The following is a 21,851-nucleotide window of genomic DNA, read 5'->3' as shown; positions in this document are numbered from 1 at the left end:
TTCAGTAGAGACAGGGTTTCACCTTGTTGGTCAGGCTGGTCTTGACCTCCTGACCTCAGGCGATCTCCCTGCTTCAGCCTCCCAAAGTGCTGGGATTACAGGGGTGAGCCATTGCGCCTGGCCTGTTTTTATTATTATTATTTTAAAATAAATATCATCATGTTCTTTCTTAACTTTTGGCGCCCCAAATAAATGAGGAAACTATTAAAATTTTATTCAACAACCTTTGTTCGATATCTCCTTTGATATTTGAATTTTTACCACTGTATTACCAGTTATATTTAAATTTTTACAAGAGATGTGCAATGGCGTGGTCTTGCTTACTTTCAACCTCTGCCTCCCAGGTTCATGTGATTCTCTGGCCTCAGCTTCCCCAGTAGCTGGGACGACAGGTGCCCGCCACCACGTCCGGCTAATTTTTGTATTTTTAGTAGAGACGGGGTTTCACCATGTTTGCAGGGCTGGTCTCGAACTGCTGACTTCAGGTGATCCACCCACCTTGGCCTCCCAAAGTGCTGGGATTACAGGCGTGAGCCACTGCACCCAGCCGCAATTTTCAAGATTATAAACATTGAAAGCTTAAAAACTGGAAGGCACCAGGCCTCAAGTGTATTCGAGCCCGCTGTGGCGGCCAAAACATCACCGGCAAGCGATTTTGGCGCGCAATCGCCTCTTGGGGGTGGAGCCTCGCCCTCCAGTTTACGCCTGCGCGCTGCGTCCAGCCAATCAGCGACGTGTCCAGCTGAGGCGAGACCGCCTTTTCTTCAGCGCGCATCTCAGCTTGCCTCAGAAGCGTCGCGGCTAAGGGGTACTTCGGGTGAGGTGTGCGTGTGGAGGAGTTGTGGGGGAAGCCTGTCAAAGAGACCGGTAACTGGTCCGGCCATTGTGGTGTTTCAGGTGTGAGCAGGGGAGGGGTTTGTCCATCGCAGGTGTCCAGGCCAGAGGCTGCCCTTGACCAGTGAGGTAAATCTTACCTCTTGGCGTTGTCTGGGGACTCTGACGAGGAAAAGGAGGCCGCGAACCTCACTGAGGGCCTTGAGGGAAGAGGGGCGGGGGGAAAGCAGGCGGGCTGGGCTGGGGCTGGGCCCTGTCCCTACACCCTGGGACCGCCGGCAGCGGGGCCAGGCGGGGCCCTACCTCGGCGCCAGTCTCCCTCCTGCCCGCTCCACACCGAGGGCGCCTTTCGTGGTTCCTGAATACGTTTGTTGTCGAAATCTTTTGCCGACGTTCATTTTCCAAGACTCAAATTGCAGGACGTTTTTCTTGTGTATTTGTCTTGATATTGGGAGCTTATTTCAGGCATCCTCAGGGCGTGTCCCTCCAGCAACCACGGTTTCCCCGTGTGGCTGAGCGGCCTGCCAGAGCTGCCCGGATTTAGCCAGAATCTGGCCAAGTCTCCCGGGCCGCAGGGACCACCTCTCCAGCACAGCGCGCTTGAAGTCGGGGTCGCGGGTGTCGTGCTCTCTCTCTCTCATTCACTTGTTTTTTATTTAATTTTATTTTACTTTATTTGGTTTTTGAGACGGACTTTCGCTCTGTTGCCAGGTTGGAGTGCAATGGGCCGATCTCAGCTCACTGCCACCTCTGCCGCCTCCGGGGTTCAAGCAGTTCTCCTGCGTCAGCCTCCGGAGTAGCTGGGATTACAGGCTACTGCCACCACGCCCGGCTAATTTTGTATTTTCAGTAGAGATGGGGTTTCTCCATGTTGGTTAGGCTGGTCTCACTCCTGACATCGTGAGCCACCACGCCGGCCTTTTTTTTTTTTCTTTGAGACTTAAGTTTCACTCTTGTTGCCCAGGCATGAGTGCAGTGGCTCGATCATGGCTCACTGCAACCTCTACCTCCCAGGTTCAAGCGATTCTCCTGCCTCAGCCTCCTGACTAGCTGGGACTACACACTGGCACCACCATGCCCGATTAATTTTGTTTTTTGTGTTTTTCAGTAGAGACTGGGTTTCACCATGTTAGCCAGGCTGATCTTGAACTCCTGACCTCAGGTGATCTCCTTGCCTTGGCCTCCCAAACTGCTGGGATTGCAGATGTGAGCTACTGCGCCCGGCCTATTTATTTTTTATTTTTTAACAAATGTCATTATCTTTTGTAATTTTGGGCCCCTCAAATAAATGAGGAAATTAAAAATTTTATTCAACAATTCTTGTTCTTCATCTCCTTTAATATTAAAGTTTACCAGTGTATTAAAATGATGCCTTTGGATTCAGCAAGTTCAAGACATTTGTTTTTTAAAGTCAGGAAGCAGCTAGATATGGTGTCCTCCAGAAAAAAGTATTCCAGGAAATCTGGGAAGCCATCCATGGAAGATCAGTTTACCAGAGCCTATGACTTTGAGACTGAAGATAAGAAAGATCTGAGTGGTTCAGAGGAAGATGCTATTGAAGGTACAGTACATCTCATGTTGAGCAGTGATGTCTTCCAGTTCATTTGCTTTGAACCCATTAAAGACTATCCTACAACTTAGTTTGTAAAGCATTTTCAGGTGTAGTCTTCCCTCCCCCGGTATTTGTGGTTTCAGAACCTGCTGACACAGATGGCCACTGTACTTTGCCTTTCTCATTTGATCCTTATACTGCAGTATTGGAATTACAGAAGCTTGTGTGGCAACTCTTGCTTTTGCAGTTATTTCAAAATATTTGACATATAGTATGTGGCTTACGATGACATTAACCCAGGCAGACTTGAAAAATCGTTCCTATAAAATGAACCTAAATCCTGATTTAATTTCTTTTTTTGTTTGTTTAAAGATGGGGTTTCACCATGATGACCAGGCTGGTCTTGAACTCCTGACCTCAGGTGATCCACCCACCTCGGCCTCCCAGAGTGCTAGGATTACAGGCGTGAGCCACCGCACCCGGCCCTGATTTAAATTTCATCTAACCTGCCAAGAATGTTGCATTTGTATGTCTGCTTTGAAGCATAAAAATCCCCAAATGAAGATGTTTCATTAAAATGTACTAAAATAGCCTATTCAGTTTCAAAAGTTTTTTTTTTTTTTTTTAATTGTCAATACAGGGAAGACTACAGTCATTGAGAAACGTAGGAAGAAAAGATCTTCTGCAGGAGTAGTTGAAGATATGGGGTAACATGTTCAAAATAATTTTTGTTTCTTAGATAAAGCACTTCAATAAAAGTTTACTTTGGCTGTCTAACAAGTAATATATGTAAAATACCTGGGATCTGATATTTCATCCAAAACAAGCATGGCATTTGGTGGATCTTTAACTTAATGTTTTTAAAATGTAATTTCTTTACAGGGGTGAAGTACAGAATATGCTGGAAGGAGTTGGAGGTATGTTTAAGGAGATATTTGTATTTAAAGAAAATTGTTTTAAACCATATAATTTGTTTAATAGGAAATGTTAATAATGTACTGTAAGATTGTTATTTAAGCCTTGTTCTCACATAAAGGATTCTGCATAAGCATTTGTGATTTAGCATCACAGATTTTCATACTTAATTTTTTCAATGATGTTAAGAGTAAATGGTGCTTTTATTTTATACATATGTGAATTTAATGGGTTATGGAATCTTAGGACAAAAATGGACAGGAAAGTCTTTACTCTCCTTTGTATTCACAGACTAAGTGATACATATACATGTATACATATATTTGTGTATATGTATCAGTTTTTCATTTTTTCAGTTTAGTTATTTTCTGACTTTTCCTGTGTTCTTTAGGGAGAACAGTATATATTGAAGCCTCTAAAATAACTTTTTACACTTGATCTTAGCCAAAAGGCCGAGAAGCGATAAAATAACTTTTTACATTAATAATAAACTATATAGTTGATACTAAAGACAATTTTGCTAGATAGTGAGAGTTTTATAATTGGGTTCAAAAATTCCCAAGTTTTAAATAATATATTAAATATCAGTAATATGAGCTTTGCTAGGGATTAGTTATCTTAAAAAAGCTAATATTTAGCTCCTCTAAATGAATTATTCATACAATCAAATCTTTTTTGAAAGATTTGCTCTATCTGGTGGTGAAAAAGTGCTTTTTTATACATTTATTATAGATAATACTGAAAGTATAAAATATTTATGTAATAGTACAGCTCCATCATGATTACTGAAAGATACCTATTTATGGTAGATCCATAAGATAAAAGCTTATGTTTAGCAAAGCATTCTTTGAAGTAGTAAACATTTTATGAAATGCAGTTCTTGTGGGTAAAAATGCCCAATAAAGAGCTCCACAAAAGCATTTAAAAGTGATCTTATTCACCTATTTCTCATTGAAAAAATAAAGTGATATTGAGTTAATTTATCTAGAAATTTACTTAAAGATTTTTCTGTCCTTGGTCTTTGTCTCTTTTAGTAAAAAATATATTTAAAAGTATCACTGATGGCCAGGCACAGGTGCTCACACCTGTAATTCTAGCACTTTGGAAGGCCAAGGCAGGGAGTTGAGGCCAGGAGTTCAAGACCAGCTTGGTCAACATAGTGAGACCCCCTCTATGTCTTAAAGATATAATTGATTGTATTAAAAATAGTTTTCTTGTTCTTTAACTTTTATCCTTTATGGATTCTGTTTTTTAATAGAGTACTTTTGCATATTTTCTGTAATGAGTTCTATCAATAATTCATTGAAATGTGTCCTTTGAGTTGGGGCATATTTTATAAATTTAGATAAAATTAGCTTTTTTTTTTTTGAGACAGAGTCTCTGTTGCCAGGCTGGAGTGCAGTGGCACAATCTCGGCTCATTGCAACCTCTGCCTCCCAGGTTCAAGCAAGTCTCCTGCCTCAGCCTCTTGAGTAGCTGGGACTACAGATGCGTGGCACCACACCCAGCTAATTTTTGTATTTTTAGTAGAGACGGGGTTTCGCCATATTAGCCAGGATGGTCTTGATCTCTTGACCTCGTGATCTGCCCACCTCAGCCTCCCAAAGTGCTGGGATTACAGCAGTGAGCCACCCTGCCTGGCCTAAATTTAGTCTTTATTAACAGTGTTTTCTCATGAGGAAATTAAAGTCTGCTCTTGACACATTGTTTTGTTTATTAGCTCATTTTTACTGTTCCCAAGTTAAATTATCTCCAGTTTGGAAAATCAGAATTTGGGTACTACTAATTGAGAGTTTTCTCAGAAAAAAAAAAAAAAAAAAAAAAAAAAGTAAGCAAATAATTCTGCATTTTGAAATTATGCTTATTTCTAAATTTAAGTTTAAATGTCTTTCTAATATTGTTGAACCAACCTTACCCATATTTACTTGAATATGTGGGAACAATATACTTTTTTCAACATTAAATTTTAATGAATTTTTATTTTCAATCTAGTTGACATTAACAAGGCTCTTCTTGCCAAGAGAAAGAGACTAGAAATGTATACCAAGGCTTCTCTCAAAACTAGCAACCAGAAAATCGAACATGTTTGGAAAACACAACAAGATCAAAGGTAAGGTGGTTGCTTTTTTTTTTTTAAGAGCTACATTTCTTAGTATTTATTGGTGTAAATTACTTATGAAAAATACAATTCTAGGCCAGGCACGGTGGCTCATGCCTGTAATCCCAGCACTTTGGGAGGCCAAGGCGGGCAGATCTCTTGAGGTCAGGAGTTCAAGACCAGCCTGGCCAACATGGTGAAACCCCATCTCTACTAAAAATGCAAAAATTAACCAGGTGTGCTTGCTTGAACCCAGGAGGCAGAGGTTACAGTGAGCTGAGATCATGCTGGTGCACTCCAGCCTGGGCAACAGAGTGAGACTCCGTCTACAAAAAAAAAGAAAAGAAAAATTATATTCTAGTTATTGGGGTTTCTAATGAAAATGCATTTGGCTTGATTTTTCTCTAAGTATGATAGTCCTTTAGCCCTATAACCTCACTTCTTCATAGAATTGACATATATTTCCTAAAAAATCTGGAAAGATCACTTTTTTTCCTTTTGGTTAAGAATTGAAGTTATAAAAGTAATTTCTTTCTTTTTTTCTTTTTTTTTTTTTTTGAGATGAGGTCTCACTGTGTTGCCCAGGCTGGTCTTAAACTCTTAGGCTCAAGCAATCCTCCCACTTCAGCGCCCCAAAGTGTTGGGATTACAGGCATGAGCCACCACTCCCAGCCTAAAAGTAATTTATATTCATTCTAGGAATACACTAGTTGAATAAAAGGTAAATGTCATAAAAACCATTAGTCTTATGATGGTGAATTATGTTCAACAACATAGAAAAACACCAGCCTTATATTGTATATAATTTGTATGTTTTAGCTGACTTAACTCTTGTACAAAATCTTTGTTAAGCCAAAACAGGGAAAAAACTAAGAGAAATATTTCTATTTAGAAATCTTATAGGTAAATACAATCATTTTATTTAATCTATTTGTTTTATCAGAATGTATATTCATTAGGAAAAAAAGGAAAAATAAACTGGAGATAAGATAAATTTCTTTTTGAAAATTTATGTATACAATAAAACTTAGTTTTCAAGGGCTAAAGCTTATGACAGGGCTTTTCTTCTATTAGCTTGTTAGAAAAAAATACTTCTGGAATCGGTGTAAATCATAACTTCACTTCTTGGTTTCCCATCAGAAGACTTAAGCTGCAGATATTTCCTTCTTTTATGTAGTAAAAATGGGTCAACTTGGTTTTGTTTTAAATTCTTTTTATATTGGTATGAAATATAATAATAATTAATTATTATGTTTTACAGGCAGAAACTTAACCAAGAATATTCTCAGCAGTTTCTGACTTTGTTTCAGCAGTGGGATTTAGATATGCAGAAAGCTGAGGAACAAGAAGAAAAAATACTTGTTGGTATCATGATTAGATTTACAATTAATCTGTTATAACCGAGTCTCAAGTAGGAATGGAGAACCTAGCCTTTTACTATGACCAGTGGAACTGAGCCAGGTTTCATTAACCATTGTTGGCCATGTGTTTTAGTCTTGCTGAACTGTAAACCACGGAAGTAGAAGCACATACCATACTCATAAAAGTCATTGGTCTTTGCTTCTTATATTGGTTGGGATTCTTGCATTTCCAAGTGACAGAAATTTGTCAGCGTACAAAAGAAGGATTATAGGTTTATATAAAAGAAGTTGGGACAGTTTAGCTTCAGGCATAGGTGGATGGGAACAGGGAAGGGGTTGCTCATGTAGTGTCATCTGGGTTCTGTCATCAGTTTTCAGTAAGGTGTCTCGATGTAGTAAGCAAGATAGTTTTTACAGTCCTAGGCTTATTACAAGTTTAGTAACCCCAGTGGACTGAGAAAATCTTTCTCAATACCTCTGGCAGAAAATTCCTCTGGAAAAATATGACTGACGTAATTTGAATCATTTGCCTATTGAACCAGTCATTGTATAGTTAGCGCTCTGTATGTGTAGGTTCCCTATCTGTGTATTCAACCAATTGTAGATGAAAACTATTTGGAAGAGGCCAGGTGTGGTGGCGCATGCCTGTAATCCCAGCACTTTGGGAGGCCGAGGTGGGTGGATCACCTGAGGTCGGGAGTTCGAGACTAGGCTGACCAATATGCTGAAACCCTGTCTCTACTAAAAACAAAAATTAGCCAGCTGTGGTGGTGCATGCCTGTAATCCCAGTTAGGAGGCTGAGGTGGGAGAATAGCTTGAACCCGGGAGGCGAAGGTTGCAGTGAGCTGAGTTGGTGCCACTGCACTCCAGCCAGACACTTTCTTAAAAAAAAAAAAAAAAAAAAAAAGAAAAAAAATACAAACTGGAAAAGTAATCCAGTGTAACAACTATACAGCATTTTCATTGTGTTAGGTATTATAAGAGATCTAGAAATGATTTAAAGTATGTGGAAGGATGTGTATTGGTTATATGCAAACATGATGCATTTTATATTAGGAACTCAAGCATCTGCAGATTCTGGTCTGAGGGGTTGAGTGTCCTGGAACTGGTTCCCCCAGGATACCAAGGGACATCTGTAGTCAGAACATTGTTGACTTAATGGCCGGATTTGTTACCTGCCAGTAAGGAAACTGGGGTAGAGGTGATAGGAAAGTAGACAGGATGGATTTATGGTACAGATATATTATTGAACTGTAGTACTAAAGAGAGTAAGTTAGAATGGTAAAGAACTAGTGGTTAAATACTAGGACATATAGAGAAACAGTATGTATAATGGTTAGATCCTAGATGCCAGAAACAATACTGTTTGGGATCAAATTCTTGTTTGAACAATTGTAGCTGTGAAGCCATGGACAGATTATGCCTCAGTTAACTCATCTATGAAAGGGGAATGATGAGTATCTATCTCTCAAAAAGTTTACCATTATTAATACTGTGTAGTGGTTAGAGTTATTGGTAATGACAAAATCTGGGGTAGGAGTATGTAAGTCAATGGCTAAAGTAGGGTGGAGGACAAAATCATTGGGAAGCAGGTCAAAGAACTGAGAGACCATTATTATTGGAAGGATCATCTGTGTGGACATTGAAATCACCAAGAATGTCTTGATTATTGTTAAAATTTCCCTTTCAGCAACTGGTAGGATTAATATATTGTTGCATATCAGTGGTGAACACAAATTATCTAAACATGGTCATAATAGTTGTTAAAATTTTAAAAGCTCTGATTTTTAAAAGTTTCTTTTAAGTTTAATATAGAATTACTTTTTCTAAATTTAAAATTTTACCCAAATTGTTACTACATAGTTTTTTTCTTTTATATTTGTAGAATATGTTTCGGCAGCAACAAAAGATTCTTCAACAATCTAGAATTGTTCAGAGCCAGAGACTGAAAACAATTAGACAGTTATATGAGCAGTTCATAAAGGTTTGTTGTATGTGGCAACACAATACATTGTTATAAAACATATTTATGGATGTAAAAGATAATTATTTCTAAGTTTATGGAAAAATTGTTTTAGATTTTTAACTGCTTTTCCATTTTGAATTCATTGTTTCTGATTTAAGTGATACATGTATTTTTACTTTAGGATTCAGATGGTTTTGTTGGGATTGTTCAAGACAGGAAATGGTAAATTGGGAATTTTACTTAGAAATGTACTTATAATGCATAAAATTCATATTTTAGTAACACTTTAGTCATAGTTCTCTGTTTAACTGTAAATAGAGTCTATAGTAATCATTTTTAGGTTGCGTTTTACTTGTTATTGTATCCCCAGCATTTGTTAAATAGAAAGTACCCAAATTATTGAAGTCTCTTGTTTTCAAATGTATTATAGAAGTATTTTATGGCATATTTGCTTTTAGAATTATTACAGGGACCAAAAATGAATTTACATACCAACATAAAATAATCGATATAATATACATCTGAGGATTAAAAGCCTGGATTGATAATTATCTACTGACACATACATATTGGCAAATTGTAGTCTGTACCCCTCTTGTTTGGGCAGAAGTATACTTTTTAGTAACTATTCACGGAAGCTCAATGGAATCTTGCATAAACTTTTTTTCAGTGGTGGTTCCTTTAATACTCTTGTTCAAATACATGTTAAAATGACATTAAAGGAATTGGGACATTCTGAGTAAACTAGTCAAATTGTTTTAAAATAAATATTTCAAAATAATATATATGGCCAAGCACAGTGGCTCACACTTTGGGAGGCCAAGGTGGAAGCATCACTTGAGCCCAGGAATTCAAGGCCAGCCTGAGCAACATGACAAAACCCTATCTCTATTTAAAAACCAAACAAATGAAAAAAATAGCTGGGCATAGTGGCACTCACTTGTAGTCCCAGCTACTTGGGAGGCTAAGGTGGGAGGATTGCTTGAGCCCTTGAGGCAAAGGTTGCAGTGAGCCGAAATCCTACAGCCTGGGCAACAGCAAGACCCTGTCTCAAAAAAAAAAAAAAATTATACACACACACACGTTATTTTTAAAAGTATTTCCAAATGGAAAACTTGATGGCTTGCTGTAATGCCAACAAGTATAAAAAAAGTATATTGAACCATTTGGTAATTGGTGCAAAGTTTTGATAAAGTACTAGATAAAGGTTTCTTCTAAATGTTATCACTAAATGTTACTATTTAGGGTAGAAACTATAGTATAACCTTTAATTCCTCCATCTCCTTTCTCTGTTACATCCAGTTATTACTAGGCCCTGTAATTTTTACCTCTGCAGTGGTTCTTTTAATTCCCACTGCTACTACCCTAGTTTAGAACTTCATTATTATTTGCTCGTACCATTAAAATTCTTAACTGATTTCTCTATTCTCCAATCTATCCTTCCTAGATCTGTTATCTTTTAAAACTGTATTTCTTCCTTCTTGAAAACTGTCAGTAGCCTCCCATTCTAAGTTCAAGATCCCCCTATGACATGACCCTCTTTTTAAGTTTCATTTACTACATTTATCCATTACCCTACCCTTCCATATAATTGCTTTCCTTCAACTCACTTCCATGCTTCTGCCCTTCCCCTAGAATATTTTTAACTCCTTATTCTCTATTGAAATCTTAGTGTTTTGCCAACTGAATTGGAATTAATCTCCATTTTCCACTATATAGCCACAACAAGTTGTGTTTCTATTCCTATTATAAAATTTTTGTTTTGTTCCTATGTTTTTTTCTTGTTGTCATCAGGAAGCAGTCATGTATTATTATTTTTAATTTCTGCACAGCGCTTAATATAGCGCCTTTTATATAGTAGGCACTAGATTAACTATTTGTTGCATGAATAATAAAGATGTAAAACATAATTTTTATTTTTTACAACTTGAAAGAGGTAGTACTACAGTTTATTTTATTCCCTCTAGTGAATTAATGGCACACTATTAGTCATAAGTACATTATTACTTGATATTTGGAAAGCTTAATAGCAATGGTGTTTACTGATATGGGACTTCCAGTCTTTTTTATCTTGACCTTAACAGTTCATGAAACCCATTTTGGGCAAAATATACTATATTGTACTTCTCATAATATTTTATTCACGACTGATTTTTTTTTCCTTTATAGTAGGTATTTTGGTATTCATGTGTTAGAATATTTTTTATTTCAAATAAGTAATAAGCATTTGAATATTTTTAAATTACTACTTTTGAAAATTAATTGGACAAGTTTAGAACCTGAGATAAAAAGTGGTTCTTTGTAGCTTAACTAGTCTTTTGTGTTTTTAGAGTATGGAAGAGTTGGAGAAGAATCATGATAATCTACTTACTGGTGCACAAAATGAATTTAAAAAAGAAATGGCTATGTTGCAGAAAAAAATTATGATGGAAACTGTAAGTGATCATATTGAAATTGAAAAAATAAGGATTAATATAAGCAATGAAATATTTTATTTGCTGAAATAGGTATAATACTTAACTAAAAATTAAACAAATGTTTAATATCTCCTTCCATGAAACAGCAGCAGCAAGAGATAGCAAGTGTTCGGAAGTCTCTTCAATCCATGTTATTCTGATGACTCTTTGAAGAAAGAACTTGAACCTAAGTAATATGATACAATTATATTAGCTAAGAAGCATATTGTGAGTCTTTAGTAGCTTAATTATAACATCTTTAATAATAAATCTGTTTCATTGTAAGACTTCTCTTTCGGTTAAGTCAAATCTAAACAGTTATGTGAGTTAGCAACTACTCCTAAAGAATATGTCTTGAGTTTTCAGCTCTTTAGTAATGATAGTGAATTTTTCTCTCTTAACACTGTCAATTAAATAAAGACAATTTAATTTTAGGTTTGGCTTCATTGTATTTGTATTAATCTCAAAAGGTAGAAAACGCTTCTATAGAAAATATAGAAGGTTCTATTCTTTAAGGGAAAAAAAATACAAAATCTGTTTTACATGTACATCCTTTTCTATATACTTAAGTTATACAGCCACTTCTAATGACAATAAGCTGCATTTAAATTTGTGTTCTGGAATAAATTGCTAAAATCACCTCTGAACATGAAATCACTAGCAAAAGAACAATATACAAATATCAGTTTTAAGACATGGATTTGTGAATATGTCATTGCCACAAAGACATCAAAATGTCACTTAATTGGGCTTAGTCTGCCATTAAATTAAGAGCACATCATTAACATATCTAAGTATGGTTCAAGTATACCACATCTGTTTTTATTTATTTTTTGAGATAGAGTCTCACTCTATCACCCTGGTTGGAGTGCAGTGGTACAATCTTGGCTCACTGCAACCTCCGCCTCCCAGGTTCAAGCAATTCTCCTGCCTCAGCTTCCCAAGTAGCTGAGACCTCAGGCACTTGCCACCACCCCCGGCTTATTTTTGTATTTTTAGTAGAGACAGGGTTTTGCCTCTCATTTTTGCCTCTATAACCTACTCTTATTTTAGTTACAAGGTTTTCCAATTTTTTAAAAAAAAGGTGTATACAGACAAACTTTTATAACTGTGACAACCTACTTGTACAGGAAGAAATTAGTCTTCCACCATTTACGAATATTTAACATTACTTCCTAAATTTTTGAGCTCTGTAAAGGATTTTCCTTTTAAGCCAAAGTATATATTGGAATGTAAATCTTAAGTGCTATTCATCCTTGTAAGAAAATCCTTATTTGAGAAGTTTTACCAATAGTTAGAGGCAAAATAAGTACTCCAGTATTTTCTGTATACTTAATTCACATAAATATATATATTTTTTGCTGTTTTCTTCAATATGCCTTTTTCTTGCCTAAAACAAATGTAACACATGTTCATTACTCCTTTTTCTGATTACTTCATCATATGGCATATGGTCTACTGAACTATTATATGAAATTAAAAATAGGGTCAGATGGGACTCTGAAGATTTGGATCCCCAGATCTTTGTGACAGTTCTAGTGGTATTCATAATGAGTAACCTAAATGCATTTAAATTAGAGTGGAAAGATAAGCATCAGTACCTAATGTACTTATTGGTTGAATAACTTTTACTTATTTTATCCCTTATCACATCAAATGAGTGTGTACTTGAAATAACTGGCTTCCTAAAGGGAAGATATTTTTTACCATGTTTTTCTAAGTTACTAATTTTCTTACATGTCAACTAACTTTTAGCTACTGTTTCATTTTTCATAAAAGGGAATATTTAACATTCACTTTTTGGTGACAATGAAATTTTAACTGAAAATATCAAGGAACAAGTTACCTTCAGTGTAAAGATTCATATGTTTTTCTGAATTGGTACAACAAATTCCTTTTATTAAATACAAACTTTATTTTTAAAATTCCTGTAGCTCTTTTAAATTCTAGTATACTAAAGCAAGTATTTTCTATTATAACATACTAATTAACATGCCTCTTTTGAAAAATGACTAGTATAAAAAAATTTCTTATAACATCACATGACTCAATAATTAAAATATTATAATCCATGCACTTAAGCAGTATTATGAGCTCACTTTTCAGTTTTTAGCAATCAAAGTAAGCACCCTCAAGATGGCTAAAATCCTTTATGTTCTAAATATTTATGTAATCCTTTGGCCATGAAAACCCTGTGTCTGATAAGTCTCAGAAACAAACTGCTACTTAGAATTACAGGGTTTCACTTTCTTGTACTCAGGATTGAAATTTCTTTTTTTAGTTTCTAATTAATATGTAGACTGTATTATTCTGAGAACACCTGTGATAAATACAGTGGGGGCTTCATAACTGAAATAGACACAATGGAATCTGCAGGGTTTATGTTTTATATTCAAATATAACCTTATTTGATAGTATACTAGCCTCCTGCACAGGGGAATTTCCTTCATACATAGATTCCCCTAACTTCATCTCCTCTTTTCCTTGGGCTATTAGTCAGTCAATATGCTTGTGAACCTGTTCAGGAGCTTGATGACATGCAGTCTTGAATATATTTAGATGAAGGTGTCTTGAAATTTGCAGGCACAAAGCACTAAAGTATATCACCATATCAAATGAAGAAATGACCTTTAGAAGTAAAAAAGAAAATATAAAATGGATTATGATCTGTCTTTTCTTAAGTAGCACAATTCTGTTTTTCCCTCAAATGTCAAAATGTAACCTAAAATTCTTCACCAAAAATACTACATTTTAAAGCACATTATTAATACATTTCATATTTGGACCTCACTGTAGTCTTCTGGAAAATGCAGGTTATTTCACAGTTATAGACACTGAGGCTCAGAAGTAAAAAAAGACTACTAAATAAGATGACTAAAATACAGAAGCTAGAAAGTATTAGAACCCAAGTCTCCTGACTCAACCTTGTTTCAACTTTCTGCTGTGCAATGAAGCCACAAATTATCAGCCATCTTATAATGAACTAATTCCGTCATATACATTTCTATTTCTTTGAGGTAAGTTGTAAGAAGGTAAAAGGTCTAGAAAAGATACCATACTTGAGGCATATACAAAATTGTGTTTTAAAATTTAAAGAGGGCCTCTATTTAGAAACTTTGCCCAGAGTCGATGGTCAAATGCTTCTCTTCAGAAAATGAAAGGCAGGTGAAATAGAAGCCTCATAGCTCTACCCTTGGAGAGGGAATTCTCACCCATGAAGGGAAAATCTCTTATCATTTACTTTAAAAACTTACTCTGAAAGCACCATGTTTACCCCCACCTTGTGTGTGTGGCTTTTTTTTTTTTTTGTCATCCACATAGTGTTTTAAAGAAAAATTGAATTCGACTTCCTCAGTTTACCAGTCTCCATCATGGGTGTAAACCAGGCCAATTACTTGTTACAACAGATGCTTGATTTTTTTGTTTTTTTTTTAGACAGAGCCTCACTCTGTCACCAGGTGCCAGGCTGGAGTGCAGGAGTGCAACCTTGGCTCACTGCAATCTTTGCCTCCTGGGTTCAAGCAATTCTCCTGCCTCAGCCTCCCAAGTAGCTGGGACTACAGGTGCGCGCCACCATGCCCAGCTAATTTTTGTTTTAGTAGAGACGGGGTTTCACCACGTTGGTCAGGATGGTCTTGATCTCTTGACCTCATGATCCGCCCGCCTCGGCCTCCCAAAATGCTGGGATTACAGGCATGAGCCACTGTTCCCGGGAGATGCTTGATTTTTTTAACATCTGATATTTTAATTCAACAATTCTACTTGGTAATACATACCTAAGTTCACTAAAAGAAAACTTGCACTGAGTTTTTAGATATTTTGATTAATTACCTACTATTTTAAAACTGGATTGTTTTGGAGCCCTAAAAAATATTTATAGTGGATATTAAAGGTAATTATTTGGGTTTTTAAACATTTTTTAAAAAATTTTACCTGAAAATGTTCATTGTCCCACTCAAAGAATTAAGTATACCTCACTGCTACCATAGGAAGGACTTTTGAATGGACTGTGAATGAATATTAAGTCATTAACTTACTCCAGAAAGAACATACTACACAACCTAGTGAAAGATCATCAGATGTACTCCTGTAACTGATGCACAGAACAGATAAATTTTTTTTTTTTTTTGAGACAGAGTTTTGCTCTTGTTGCCCAGGCTGGAGTGCAATGGTGCGATCTTGGCTCACTACAACTTCCGCCTCCCAGGTTCAAGCAATTCTCTTGCCTCAGCCTCCCAAGTAGCTGGGACTACAGGCATGTGTCACTATGCCCTGCTAATTTTTGTTTGTTTTTAGTAGAAACAGGGTTTCTCCATATTGGTCAGGCTGGTCTTGAACTCCCGACCTCAGGTGATCCACCCGCCTGGGCCTCCCAAAGTGCTGGGATTACAGGCATGAGCCACCGCAAATATCCAAATCTAACAAATATAGTGAGATTATTTGAATTATCAAAAGATTCGCCACAGGGTTTTGGTGGGTTTTGTTATTGTAATATATTTATGTATCACTCTGAATTTGGTGATGGCCAGTGGGATCTACAGAGAGAAATACAACAAAACTATTCAAAGCCCCCATTAATTAAAGACCAACCATAAACATATGTCTCAGTAACAGAAAAAAAATTTAATAATTCTCCATTTATCCAACTTTGTAATTGAAGTGTTACCAATAATGATTTTCTTTTCCCTGGATGGCTAATGTGTCCCTCTCTAGCACTATAGTCAGTATTTTACAATCATTTTGAATAGAAATTAGTACATATGTTATCCACATCCTTAAGCAGGATATAATCAAAGAGAATTTAATTTGATTTATGGCTGAATTATGATTAATACAAATTATGCACTATCTTCAAGGACCATACACATATAAAAGTTTCTTACATTTGGCATAAAATGGTCTCAGAATCCTGTACTTAGTAGCACTGTCTATTCTGTTCTGTCTCCTCAAATTGCTGATAATTCTCAATGCAATAAAATGCCACCTTTGCTAGTACTAATCCCATCTAATTTTCCTGTTACCTGCTGTAAACTGGGAATATTCTAATAAGCCTGATTAAATAAAGTCAGAAAGTCCTTTGGGCACAGTAAAGTGGTGTTTGACATTTTTGCATTGGTTTTTGAGGGGAGAAATATATAGCTGTTTTTAGGTACACAGTTGTGTTTCCAAGAATCTAGGTTGTTGGAAACCTGGCCTATAGATATGTGGCCATTTCTACACACAATATAAAATTATTCACAGCTTATGAGAAGTAATTTCAAATACTCAGAAACATTTATTGTATATACTGTATAGACAAGATCTTTTTATTTTTTAATTTTTTTTTAATTTGTTTTTTTGAGACCGAGTCTCGCTCTGTCACCCAGGCTGGAGTGCAGTGGAGTGATCACAGCTCACTGCAAACTCTGCCTCTTGGGTTCAAATGATTCTCCTGCCTCAGCCTCCCAAGTAGCTGAGATTACAGGCATGCATCACCACACCTGGCTAATTTTTGTATTTTTTGGTAGAGAAAAATAGGGTTTCACCATGTTGGCCAGGTTGGTCTTGAACTCCTGACCTCAAGTGATCCACCTGCCTCAGCCTCCCAAAGTGCTGGGATTACAGGTGTGAGCCACTGTGTCTTTTATAGACTAGATCTTGAGGCTACTGATATCTCACTGAAATGATTCTTAAGCATTGTTAAAAAAAATAAATAAAATGCAGAATAAATACTTACCATTGCTATCCACAGAACAACATATTCGTCTATAAAATTATTGAAGTACTGGTCTAAAAACAAAAGACCTGGCCCCAAAAAGACAGTGTCTTGAAGGTGCAGTTCACTTTTGGTCATGTGAGCTATCTATAAAAATTAAACAAAATAATTTTATTATTAAGTTTTAAATGTGTTAGTTTTTATAAGACAGAATTAATTATAACTTTAATTCAGTATTAAAACAGACCTTTTAATCTCAATTTGATATAAAAATACTTTTCTACATCTTCTCAAATTCATGACTGGATAGCTTATTAAAGTTTCCAATGTTTAAATTCCTTGATAACAGAAAGTTGTAAATGATAACTACAGCTAAACAATTAATTTAACTGAATATAACATAACTCCTATCACAGTTTTGCTTGGAGCACAAATAGCTAATTATTATGATTTTGACACCACAAAAGAAAACCTATACATTGTATGAAATAATTTCCAACTTTGTCTTTGAGGACTAAGTACATTATTTATATCATGAATCATAAAAATTTCTTACCACTAATTTTTGTGAGACTTTAGCAAAAACACATCCAAACATTAGGGTATAAAGACAAGGATGTTTTTCAAACACATCAGTTGCTGACTTTTTATAGATCATTATTGCCAATATAATAATTAGTCCTATGTGGAGTCCAGGTGACAAGACACTGGTGCCCTAAGGGATAAAGCAGAAAATAAGTATCACATTTTAACACTGCATTTATTACAATGCAGATATTTTCTAATCATCTATTTTGTGCAAGAGACCTAAAGAACAGTGTGTGATGTAGTGTATGGCCTACAGGAGTATGCAAACCTTAGTTGTGCTTTTCAAACTTTCATAGAACCTGAGGGTGACAGAGACATAATACAGTGCCACACATGTCTGATTCCAGTTTGATATTCACACACATTTTAAACTGGCTAAAAATTAATGCAGTTTATTCTTCAACTTTTACTATGTAGAAGGCCATCCACATGTAGATTGCCAAATTAACATATTTTTGTGGAGATATTGAAATAAAGCTTATTCTGCCAATTCTGCAAAATATCACTGATTAAGAAGAGTTTAGTTCTATCCAGGTTTCCTTCTTTTCCCCCTATTTTCTTCTTATTATTATTACTATTTTTTTTTTTTTTTTTTTTTTAGTTTTTTTTTTTTTTGAGACGGAGTTTCGCTCTTGTTACCCAGGCTGGAGTGCAATGGCGCGATCTTGGCTCACCGCAACCTCCGCCTCCTGGGTTCAGGCAATTCTCCTGTCTCAGCCTCCTGAGTAGCTGGGACTACAGGCACGCACCACCATGCCCAGCTAATTTTTTGTAGTTTTAGTAGAGACGGGGTTTCACCATGTTGACCAGGATGGTCTCGATCTCTTGACCTCATGATCCACCCGCCTCGGCCTCCCAAAGTGCTGGGATTACAGGCTTGAGCCACCGCGCCCGGCCCTTATTATTACTATTATTTGTGTTTTTAGTAGAAACAGGGTTTCCCCATGTTGCCCAGGCCAGTCTGGAACTCCTGGGCTCAAGCAATCCTCCTGGTCTCAGCTTCCCAAAGTGCTGGGATTATAGGCGTGAGCCACCACGCCCAGCCCATCCTAGTTTCTTTCTACACCAACATCCCCACCTCCTTTTTTATTGCATTCAGACTGCAGATGTTCTTTTATGTAAAACTGTACAATCTAGATTATTACATTTTTATCTATGTGAATCAGTAACCTCTCAGCACTGCTTATCCTAAACAAAATATTGAAATAAGTTTAGTATTGAGGTTATTAAATCTACAACCAGTTTAAATGGGTTCACAAGAACAGCTTTATTCTTGTTTATTAAATGTACATGTTTTAAGGTAGAGCTTACTATAAAGTTACAGTAACAGTATAATACAAAATTTTTTCATAAGATACTATACAGTAATAAATTATAAAAATCTAATAGCACTTTATATTATGGTTCTTAGATTTCACTCAAGAAAAAAAATCTGCTCCTAAAAAACACCAGTTTAAGAGTTTGAAACCAACCACTTTCTAACTTGTGTTTAAGTCATCCTTCAAACATCTAACAGTTATTTTTTACGAAAATATTCTCTAGAGTAGACAATGATCATACTAAATCTTGCTTTCTTCAGTGGAATTTACATTCCAACTAATGATCTATGTTATCATCCATGGTCAAGCAACATGTATTCCCAAGCACAGTAGTACATTGAGATCAACTGACAAAACACCCCAAAAAATGACAACTTTTCCAAATATATCAGAACTTATATATTCTAGATAAATTGTATACTTTGCTTTCGAATTATGTATATAAAATGTATTCATAAATATTGATAATTTATGAATTATGAGGATCCCTTTGAGATTGTCTTGAAAATCAATTTATAAGTCTTTTAAAAGAATGAGACTCTTTTTTCTAAAAATGCTATATCTAATGCCCTAAAAAAGGCATTCTAACAATGTTTTGGTATAAGATGCTATCACTGGAAGTATTTGTCTTCTTCTGTTCAACTACCTTGAAAATGATAATAGACTTTTAAAAAACGTAAGTGTTGTATTTGTTTAAAAAGTTGGCAGGAATCCCAACTTTTTCCCGCTTAAAAGTACTGAAGTTTTTTCTAAAAAATGAATACAAAAGTTTATATGTAATACTTGCATGAGCAAGGTGTAAAGAACACAGCACAAAGTACATCCACTTAAGAATTAAGGTTAACAATTTTACCTTTTGAAATATTAGTTCTTTTAAATATATTTCAGTGAAACTTCAATAAAATTTATGTGATGAGTAATAAATTACCCCATATGTGAAACCATGGACCTCTGGCTGCTTTCCTGCCTTCAATTAGAAACTCATACATTCCCTACTCTTCCTCTTATCCCGTTAGTTCAAGGCATAAAATGCAGGAAAACAAATGGCAACTCCTAATTATGTGCAGTAATGAAAACTAGATGTCAGAAAAGTCTATGCAGAGCAAGGCTGTAGAAAGAGGAAAATATTTTATCAGTCTAAACTATTTTTAAACTGCTTTTGTATTTATGTGCCTAAATTGAATTTTTTAAGATACTTAGTTTCCCTCCCTATTCTTGAACTTTGGCTTATTTTAATCTTAAAGCTGGTGATAGGAAATTTTATTATAAAATTAATAATTTATATATAAAATTAGTAATTTATTATAAAATTAATACTGAATGATGACATTAATGCCTTACTGCTATAGTGGATCCATTCTTGCCAACACCACCATGGAGGATAACATGGAAATAATTTGAACAGGAAAATATTACTCCACCTAGTACTCCAAGAACTGGAAGGATCTTCAATTTTATTTCTAGAATGGGAATCTTTAGGAGTAGAAGAAAGAAACAAATAATTAGGACAACAGAATTTTGTTTTTTTATTAAATAATAAAGAAACATAATGATAAGCCCTGTACAATAAGCTACGCTTTTCTTGTGATCAAACCTTAACTTCTGGAATACAGTCCAAAGTGATAACTTAAAAACTTTTAAAATTTTTTTTAGTTTTGAAATTTTTATTATTTTCTTCAGACTAGTCAAGTGCAGTAGTGATGGCTGAAAAGAGAAGAGCAAGGAGTTCGATCTGTAACCGTGAGCAATCATTTGTGATAACTGACTACCTTTGGACAGTCTAAAGTCACTTTTTTGGAAACTGCTTTATTCATAAGTGAAAAATGAATCTGTAACTATGATTAAATGTGTAATCTCATAAGCTTTCATCTGACTTAAACGTGAAAAAGGATAGTTCACTTGCATTTAGTAGCTTCTAAAAAGTAGCATCACAGGAAATGGAGACACTATGATCTACATCATAAATATAACGAATATGATGTGTATACATGCAAAAAATCTGTGTAGTTAATATTCAGGATTAAATCTCTAGCAATATATTTACCTGTTGGTCAATTGCTGTTCAAGAAAACTTCCAAAGGCAGCAAAGGATTTAAAAAACAGTAACAATGAATTGCCAGAAGCTATAGGCTACTATGTTTAGAAAACAGACTGAAATAATATACCAAAATATGTGGAAACTACAGGTTAATAATTAAATTTAGAAAACCTGAATCAAAATCAAGTATTCTTGTTGGTAAGAATAAGCAGGTATGTTTTCTTCCTATGATACTGCCAAAACATTGAGCGAAACGATTTTAAGATTCAATTCCAGATTTAAGACAATCACACCTGACTTAATAACTAGAGTTGTCAAACTGCTTCTAGGTCTACATTTCTTTTCTTTTCTTTTTTTTTTTTTTTTTTTTTTTTTTGAGATGGAGTCACCCAGGGCAGGAGTGAAGTGGCATGATCTCGGCTCACTGCAACCTCTGCCCCCCAGGTTCAAGTGATTCTCCTGCCTCAGCTGGGATTACAGGTGCTTACCACCACACCTGGCTAATTTTTGCTATTTTCAGTAGAGATGAGGTTTTGCCATGTTGGTCAGGCTGGTCTTGAACTCCTGACCTCAGGTGATCCACCCGTACATTTACGTTCTTATGGGCACAACCTGAACAGTCACTATAAAAAACACATACCCTCCCTCTGGTATCTTATATGGGCCTATAGTAGCATATCCTTGATTCTATTTATTCTTACATGATGAGAGAGACCATCAATGTACTGCGGAATGTATCACTACTACTTGAAAACATCTCCAAGGTCTATTTTGGAGCCTCCTGACAAATGATAATTGGCAATTCTGATACTAAATGCTACAGGGAACTCTTTAATAAAAAAAAAAAAAAAGAGGAGGGGTCTTGCTCTGTCACTCAGGCAGGAGTGTAGTCAGTGGCATGATCATGGCTCACTGTAGCCTCCAATTCCTGGGCTCAATCAACCCACCTGCCTCAGCCTCCTGAGTAGCTGGGATTACAGGGACATGCTACCATGCCCAGCTAAAATTTAAAAGAATTTTTGTAGAGA

The 21,851-nt window shown here is 35.8% G+C and overlaps 2 protein-coding genes across 6 annotated transcripts in view; one reads left to right on the top strand and one right to left on the bottom strand.

Annotated features, from left to right (window-relative positions):
- Positions 1-482: 482 nt before the first annotated feature.
- Positions 483-11,624, top strand: SYCP3 (synaptonemal complex protein 3). 3 transcript variants are annotated; one of them, XM_032299288.1, is made up of 8 exons: positions 483-822; positions 2,250-2,395; positions 3,027-3,093; positions 3,269-3,303; positions 5,294-5,411; positions 6,661-6,760; positions 8,647-8,745; positions 11,058-11,624. In XM_032299288.1, exons 2-8 carry the CDS (start codon positions 2,263-2,265, stop codon positions 11,232-11,234), a joined length of 729 nt encoding a protein of 242 aa, XP_032155179.1. In that variant the 5' UTR covers positions 483-822; positions 2,250-2,262; the 3' UTR covers positions 11,235-11,624. The 3 variants fall into 3 exon arrangements, with proteins under 3 accessions (XP_032155179.1, XP_032155161.1, XP_032155169.1); XM_032299278.1 differs by lacking the exon at positions 483-822 and having other exon boundaries at positions 2,053-2,395; positions 11,058-11,162; positions 11,291-11,624; XM_032299270.1 differs by lacking the exon at positions 483-822 and having other exon boundaries at positions 2,052-2,395.
- CHPT1 (choline phosphotransferase 1) overlaps positions 10,626-21,851 on the bottom strand; it is a 31,489-nt gene continuing 20,263 nt past the window's right edge. The window contains exons 5-9 of one of the 3 annotated variants that reach the window (XM_032299244.1): positions 20,127-20,258; positions 17,435-17,593; positions 16,900-17,025; positions 13,701-13,811; positions 10,626-11,370 (exon numbers count right to left, since the gene is read on the bottom strand). In XM_032299244.1, coding sequence (XP_032155135.1) covers positions 11,326-11,370; positions 13,701-13,811; positions 16,900-17,025; positions 17,435-17,593; positions 20,127-20,258 — 573 coding nt within the window. In that variant the 3' untranslated portion in view covers positions 10,626-11,325. Of the gene's footprint in view, positions 11,371-13,607; positions 13,812-16,899; positions 17,026-17,434; positions 17,594-20,126; positions 20,259-21,851 lie in introns of all 3 variants that reach the window. The other 2 variants (XR_004275494.1, XM_032299256.1) reach the window with 2 other exon arrangements.

Source organism: Sapajus apella, unplaced genomic scaffold (genome assembly GCF_009761245.1).
Source record: "Sapajus apella isolate SASKATOON/1434 unplaced genomic scaffold, GSC_monkey_1.0 scaffold2, whole genome shotgun sequence".
In the NCBI taxonomy this organism is placed as follows: Eukaryota; Metazoa; Chordata; class Mammalia; order Primates; family Cebidae; genus Sapajus; species Sapajus apella.
Note: the sequence above shows the minus strand (reverse complement) of the source record. Positions and strands in the feature narration are given on the sequence as shown.

Bases quoted from the DNA above. Each gene is read 5' to 3' on its own strand.
- SYCP3 (XM_032299270.1), top strand. From the start codon at position 2,200: ATGATGCCTTTGGATTCAGCAAGTTCAAGACATTTGTTTTTTAAAGTC. The intron at 2,396-3,026 runs GTACAGTACATC...TTGTCAATACAG, and splicing joins AGAGGAAGATGCTATTGAAG to GGAAGACTACAGTCATTGAG. The intron at 3,304-5,293 runs GTATGTTTAAGG...TTTTCAATCTAG, and splicing joins TATGCTGGAAGGAGTTGGAG to TTGACATTAACAAGGCTCTT.